The sequence below is a fragment of the Thalia democratica genome, chromosome 3, assembly GCF_965202585.1.
Source record: "Thalia democratica chromosome 3, ktThaDemo2.hap1.1, whole genome shotgun sequence".
Taxonomy (NCBI): domain Eukaryota; kingdom Metazoa; phylum Chordata; class Thaliacea; order Salpida; family Salpidae; genus Thalia; species Thalia democratica.
Genome location: NC_139167.1, coordinates 72,795,274 through 72,802,926, shown reverse-complemented (window position 1 = coordinate 72,802,926; position 7,653 = coordinate 72,795,274). Strand labels below are relative to the sequence as shown.

The 7,653-nt window shown below is 22.7% G+C and overlaps 1 protein-coding gene across 1 annotated transcript; it reads left to right on the top strand.

Annotated features, from left to right (window-relative positions):
* Window positions 1-964: 964 nt before the first annotated feature.
* LOC145832527 (kelch-like protein 41b) lies at window positions 965-1,753 on the top strand. The gene has a single exon (XM_082939840.1). The coding sequence runs from the start codon at window positions 965-967 to the stop codon at window positions 1,751-1,753; it is 789 nt and encodes a 262-aa protein (XP_082795966.1).
* Window positions 1,754-7,653: the final 5,900 nt, after the last annotated feature.

The window sequence follows — 7,653 nt, the reverse complement described above, 5'->3', positions numbered from 1 at the left end:
CGAATACGCACACTTTTGTTTTTGTTTATATTCTTCACGCATGAATAAGTTTTTAAATAACAGTATAATTAACTAACATTGTTTTATGCAGCTTCATATTTTATTTTTTGCTTGAAAAGGTCGCAATCTCTTGTCACCGAAACCGGTCACGAATAAAATATACAACTTGCATAAATCTATTTAAACTTATTTTTTAAATTTTCAACTTTTACTAAAGCAAGTTTGTTTGTTTTTTACTGAAAATAACTTTAATAACAAAATAATATATTATGCTCAAAAAAAAAACTAATAAAGTTTTAGATGACATACAATACAATAAATCAGAGACTGCAGATTTTCAAAAACGTTTTTCAAAAGAAGTAAAATCGCAGCTAAAAACAATATCTGATTACCAAAGCAGAATATTTGAACTATTGTTAAAAACAATAAGCGAATTAAAAAATACGAATGAAGTGTTAAGATTACAAAACAATAACTCTGAAATTAAGTTGAAAGAATTACAAGGTTCACTACAAAACGCTAAAAATGATGCTAAAGTTTTAGAAGAAAAGTATAAAATTCTGCAGAATATCAATAAAGTTCTTTTGGCTAAGTTGAATTACAGTAAAATTTTGAATAGCACATCTAAAGCTGAACAATCTGAAGAACTACTAAGAGATGAAGAAGACTCAGTAAAAGAAAATAAACACAATCTTCCTTTAAAAAATACTTTTAAAAATTATGGTTTGTAAATAATTTGATTATTAAAAGTTTTTTATTAGGTTACATCTTTGTAATTTTTTTCATTATATTTTCTTTAAACCACTTACTAAATTATAACACAATAATTTAAACAAAAAACAACTCTTTAGATGGAAAAGATAGTGTAGTCATAAGCACTGGAGTTACTAGAAAAGATAATTCTGATTCTCTTGTATACAATAATTTCATTTACAACTTTAACTTTAAGACATCTAAATGGAAGATGTTTTCAGAAGTAAACTCATCAAGATGTGTTCATCAATCTACTTTAGTTGGAGATAATCTCTGTATAATCGGTGGTTATAGATATGGTACCTCTTTTGCCGATACTAAGGTGATATCAATGAATGATAAGGGGAAAAGTAAAGCACTGACAATACCCCCAATGCATAATAAAAGAAGCAATTTTGGAATGTGTTCGTTTGCTGGTTGTATTTTTGTTGCTGCGGGAGCGGGAAGTTGTGAGACCAAAAAATTTATTGCAAAATGTGAAGTTTACAGTACTGCGTCTAGTGAATGGACTGAAGTTTCAAGTATGAATACAAAAAGGTGTGATTTTTCTTTGAGTTATTTTCAAGAAAAAATCTGGGCAATTGGTGGTTTTCTAAATAATGAAAGCATTGATACAATAGAAACATATGATATAATTCACAATAAATGGACAACTATTGATACCAAGCTTAAAACAAATCGACATGGTCACAGTGCTGTAGTTCACAACAAAAAGCTCTTTGTAATCGGTGGAAGATGCGATGATAAAGATATATCATCAGTTGAAGTTTACTCTAGCGAAACAAATCAGTTTAGTTTTGTGACCCCAATGAACCAAGTACGTTCATACTTTGGTATCAGTATACTTAACGATAAGATATTTGTTTTTGGGGGACATTTGTCATTAAATCTAATAACTGACTCTGTTGAAACTTATGACATTGAAAAAGACATTTGGTCCGAAGGTCCAAATTTACCCCTTCCATTGGCTCTTTTCGGATGTTCAACTTTTCTGCATTAAGAGCGTTGTATTTGTACGTATTAAAAAATTTCATAAAAAATATTTAAAAATTTACAATAAAAGTCTCTATAATATTTATTATTACACGATATTTATAGTTCTTCTAACTTAAAAACTAAATTAATATTTTCTTTTAAACACGTTTAATATTTTTACGAAGTTTTAAAATCCTTTACTTAAATGTATACGTAAATATTTTTTATATGGTGTTAATATTAGAACAAGGATTATATAAACATGTATTAAGATTTTAAGAGATAATGAACAAAATTATTTTGAATTTTCAACCATTCAATAGATAGACATAATTATTGACAGAAATGTTATAAATGTTCTAATCTTATGACTAAACTTTCTATGTGTTTTTAAATGTTAGTTGTTTACTTAGTCGTGAAACTTATTTATTGTCTTTGAATAGAACAATCTATAAAAGTCTAGTGTTATAAGTTATTATTGTCAAGAATGTTATAAGAACTAATTTATTTAATTAGTTAAAATTTATTTAATGCTTCAACCTTTGGTAATTGTCGAATAGTCATATATTACATAGCTTTTACATAAAGATGTAAAATTAAGACAAAAGTACAACATTCGCCAATTATAAGTTTTTATATGTAAAGTTGTGTAAATGATTTAAAATTTTGTTATTTTACTTAATGTTTGGTAAATAAGAAGAAAAGTGTTCATTTAGGAAAAACTTTATGTTTATAGAAACCGGAATGGTAATTGAAATAAAGCTGTAGTAATCTATTGGGCAACGGGTCTAAATTCGACGAAGACAAAATTGCTCGAGGGGACTAAATTGCACGAAGACGATTTTGCATTAAGGGTCAACTTTGCACGAGTTACATTTTTGCACGAGAGTAAAAAAATAAAAGAAAACACAGAAAAAATTAATAATAAATAAAAATAATGATAATGAAAAATTAAATAAGAAAAAAAGAAAAAAACCTGACCGAGAGTAAGAATTAGGGGCATAGTTGCCAGAATTTTTCTGCTATTTTTGCCCTCATTCAACTTCTATAGAAAAATTGACATATATAAATTTTTAACCGTTAAGTATCGCCCAAGAGCTAAGTTTGGCTTTCTTTGAATTTCAGTAAATGAATTAGTCTACAAATGAAACACTATACTATAGTGCTATTCTTATTAACTTTCAGTTTACTGAAATTAACTTCTTTAGACTAAAATACTAAAAGAATAATTCTTGCAAACTAAAAGTACAAATTCCGGTATTTAAAAGTTGCTTACAGTTTTTTGCTCATACTTTAAATTATTTTTAAATGCAGAAGTCTATAAGATAGGTTCGAGTTTTTTGAGTACGCACAGTCGGTTAAATTTGCAAATATTGAGTTCGCACTGCTGTTTAATTTTGGATTTAGAATTAAAAAAAATTGCTTAGTATATAACTTTTTCAATTTTAAGTTAAGTGAATTTAAGTTTAATATGTGCTTCAAAATATTATTATTAATGAGTTTTTTTTTCTAATTTATTTAAATAAATGTATAAAAACATTATAAAATTAAAGAAAAACAAAACAAAAAATTTTTAAATGTACTAAATGTTCTAATCAAAGAAATCATTTCTTGATTAAGAACTTTAATTATATATTTCTGTAAATTCAGTCTCAAAATAGCAGTAATAAACACTTTTTTTTGAAAAAAAGCAAATTATAAGATTGTTTTTATATTTTTATTTAAAAACGATTCTTTTAAAAATATGTAAATGAAATGGTACTTAATGTTTAGACAATGGTTTTTTTATAATTTACAGTAACTTCAAAATATGTAACCTTTTTGTAATAAATTTTGGTTTAAATTTTAACGATAATAGTGAATAAAAGCTTTTTTTTCTTATTATTAGTAGAGTATTTATAAAAATACATTAATTTATTATCGAACTGTAATATTTATATAGTTTTAGACTTTTATTTTGAATACAAAGTGAAATTTAGCAAAAGTACTTAATGAAAAGGTTATTTATCAGTTTTATAATAAATTTTATTAACAAAAAAATCTTTATTTATTTAGTTTGTATATATTCCTACAGTGAACAGAATTTTTGGATAAACTTAAAAAAAAAGATAGCTTTTCTAATAATTGGACGTATACAAATTCAGTACATTTACCTTTAGGATACAGAAAACTTTTAGATGTAAAAAATTCATTAGCTTAAAGTAGCTAGTATAATTTTTGTAGCTAATTTAAGTATTTTTTCCAATACTTGAAATATATTAAGTAACTTGTTGAAAAAATTTGCAATAAACTAGCTAAAAAAATATATTAAAAACTAAAGCTCTATCATAGTTAACATATAAAAAAACAAATAATAAAAACAAATCAAAGTAATTGCAGAAATATTAATTGCAGAAATTGTAATAGTTCACTGTCTAAAATCCTGCAAAACTATTTACATAACTAAAAATGACATCTTATAAACAGTAAAACTTATTTTACAATATAAAACACCTAGAAGAATTTATTTTAAATTTTAAGCTGGTCTTTTAATCTTTTTTGTTCATCATAATAATGAAAAACAAATGGATTAAAGCTATTAGAATTAAATTGCTTCTATTGGTACTCCTTAAAACTAAACCATAAAAATAATAGGTAATACTATTTAAGCTTCATAACTAAATGTTTTATGTCATTATTTTAGGTATTTATTTGAAAAATTAATAAGAAAAAGGTCAAAAAACATCAAATAATCTACTGTGAAATTAAAAAGACTAATTCAACTAGATTTAAAAAAATTTCTACACTATTTTTTCTAAAAGGTAGTTTTCACATAAAAAGTAGAGCTTACATTTGTAGTTTCAAAATTTCATTTCTATAAAAGCTTTTATGATAAAAAAATTATGAATAACTTTAAATTTAGTATGAAGAAAATTAATAAAAAGATACAGCTTAAAAAGCATTTTAAGATCAAAACTACTAAATATCAAAATATTCTATTAAAAACAAAACTTCCAAGGTACGAGGTAAAAATTTAACTTAGTTTTAAACATTCAATTATTTTAAACATCTGAACGAAAATAGAGGTTTAATAAAAATACAATATGAATTTAAAAATATTTTAAAATGTTACATAAGCTTGGTTTATACAACTGATTTGTTTAAGCATTTCTAAAAAACTAGTAAATCAGAAATCAACAAGACAAATAAGTTTTAACAAAACCAACAATTCATAAGTTAAAACACTGAATAAAAAACTGTTTACTATTTCTAAAATTTTTAAAAAAGTTTGTATACTAAGTTAGTAAAATTTTACATTTAATGTAAAAAATAGTTTAAATAGACTAAAACTAAATAAACTCTTAAGTAGAAAAAACATCAGTAATAACATTGTAGATTGTAAAGTTGGCTTAAAACATAAAGAAACTCCAAAGCAATTAAAACAAATTGCTTTAAACAGTAACTGTTTTTTATTTTTAAGCCACTTAATTAATTTTTCTGTCTAAAAAATAACACCAAAATGTAAAAAAAACCATACAAGGAGGAATTTTTTATTGAAACTTTCAATCTTTTAACATACATCACTTTAAAAAGTTAACTGCTACAGTATATAATTTTTTGAATGTTTGATCTTTTAATAAACATGACTATAAATAATAACCAAAAATTTATTTTTTTGTTCAAAACTAAATAAATTTAAAAGATCTAATAATATATAATTTACTTAATTATGTTTATATAATTACTTAAGTTGTTTTGAAACTATTAGTTCTATATCTTCAAAAAACACAAGAACAACATTTTGTGAACAATTAGAACACAACTAAATTTAATTAAGTGCAAAATTTGTTACATAAAACTGTTGGTAATAAAATAATAAATATGTACTGAACTAATTAAAAATTAAAAAGGTTAAAAAAAAAATTTTTTTAAAGTTTACCTGAAAAAACATTTAGAACAAATTACTTCAAGTTACCCTAGGAGTGAAGTATGTTATTTTTTATGTATTATAATTAAAGTTGCAAACAATTAGGAAATGAAATACTTAGTATATAACAAAAATTCATATATTTATAGTTACAAAACATATACAAAACCAATTTAATTTTTTTTCTTTTAGTTCAAACAATTATCTAAGTCATTTTATTGTCTATCATTGTAAATTTAACATTTGTTAAATATTTTTAAAATTAAATGTGCTCTTAACTTTAAACAGCTATATTTAAAATTAGTTAAATAATTTAAATAAACAACATATAATTTATTTAAAAATCTACAAAGTAAGATCAAGCTATACATTTTTTCAAAATTCTTTAGCATCTATTAAACTTTAATTCAACCGATACAGTATTCATGAAGTAATATTAAAGTTAACTAAAAATAAAAATTACAGTTCTTTTGATCAGAAAGTTGTATTACATGCCACAAAACAAGAGCAAATTATAACAGAAAATAAAGCATTTTGAGTATTTTCAATCTCTAATGTTTACTTAAACTTGGATTAGCATTCTAATAAAAATAAAAAATTTTATACAAAAGTTTTAAAATTTGTTGATTTTTTTTTGCATTTCAGTAAATTTATATCTAAGTTTAATTGATATATTTTATGTTTTTCTTAATTGCAAAAAAAAAAACAATAAAACAAATTCAAGGTTTTTTGCTTATTATTTGTTAAGAACATATAAAAGGTTGTGTAAATTAGTTAAAACTTTTAAAATATTACTACAAAAGCTTTGTTTTACATATGTTTGTATTTGAAACTTTTTACAGAAATTAGAATTTCAAAAACTTGTTTATCACTCAAAAATAAATTTTTAAACATTTGAAAATCCATTGTAGTTAAATATAATATTATTATACATTTTAAAACGAAGAGTTAGAAAAACAATATAAGTATTATGAAGTGGAAAAATTGGAATCATACTTTTATTAAGTTGAAAAAAATAATTTGAAAGGTAAAAGCTTTTTTTTTAACTAACTTAAAGACCAAAGTATCTTTTTAATTAAGGAAGATGGTCTAAAAATAATAAATAGATAAATTACAAACACTGATGAGTTATTTAAAATAAATGAAATATTAAAAAAAAACTAACTTAAAGAGATGAGTGCTCCTGGAACAACTATCAAATTGGAACAGTCTCTCGAAATCTTAACCAACTTTTTGCGATTGGCTTTAATAAAATGTGCTTCAAGTGATATGAATTCCTGTTAAGTCAAAAAAGTTTTTTTAAATAGGTTGAACTAGAATAAACACATTAATACTAAACAAAAAATATCATTAAAAATAGAAAGCTATAAAATTTATTCAAGTATAAAACATTAAAAATTAATCAATTTGTACAAATATTTTAATAAAAAAGTTAAATAAAAAATAAAAAACAACTTTGATACAAATACAAAATACACTTCATCAAACTTAATAGATTACTAGAAATAATTGGATGTTTACTGATAATACTTTAAATGTTTATAAAATGTTCGAATAGAATTTAGTTTTTTGCTTTCATATGCAAAACATGTACGTGTAGTATATTATTCTTCAATATTAAACAATTTTATTAAATGAAAACTGTGGACTTTAAGATACTTTGGAAGAAACAATCTCTCAGTAAAAAAAATTATAAAAGTATTGTTATATAAATATCTCAATAGTGGCCAGTGAATAAAATTAAATTATGTAAGCTTGAATGTAGCAAATTTTTACTTTTTAAATAGAGAAAAATAAGTTGAAAAAACCTAAAATTTATGTTAAAATTAAGGCCAACATCAACTGCTAAAAAATACCTTAGAAACTTTTATATAAAAACTTTTTTTAGGTTTTTTGTTTTCTTTGGTTTAGTGTTAAAAAATGTCAGAATTCTTTGAAAAGTTGAAAAAAGTGTATATTTTCTCAATTTAAAACTTATAATCTTTTGAAAATTTCATTGATGTATTTATGGTAATTAC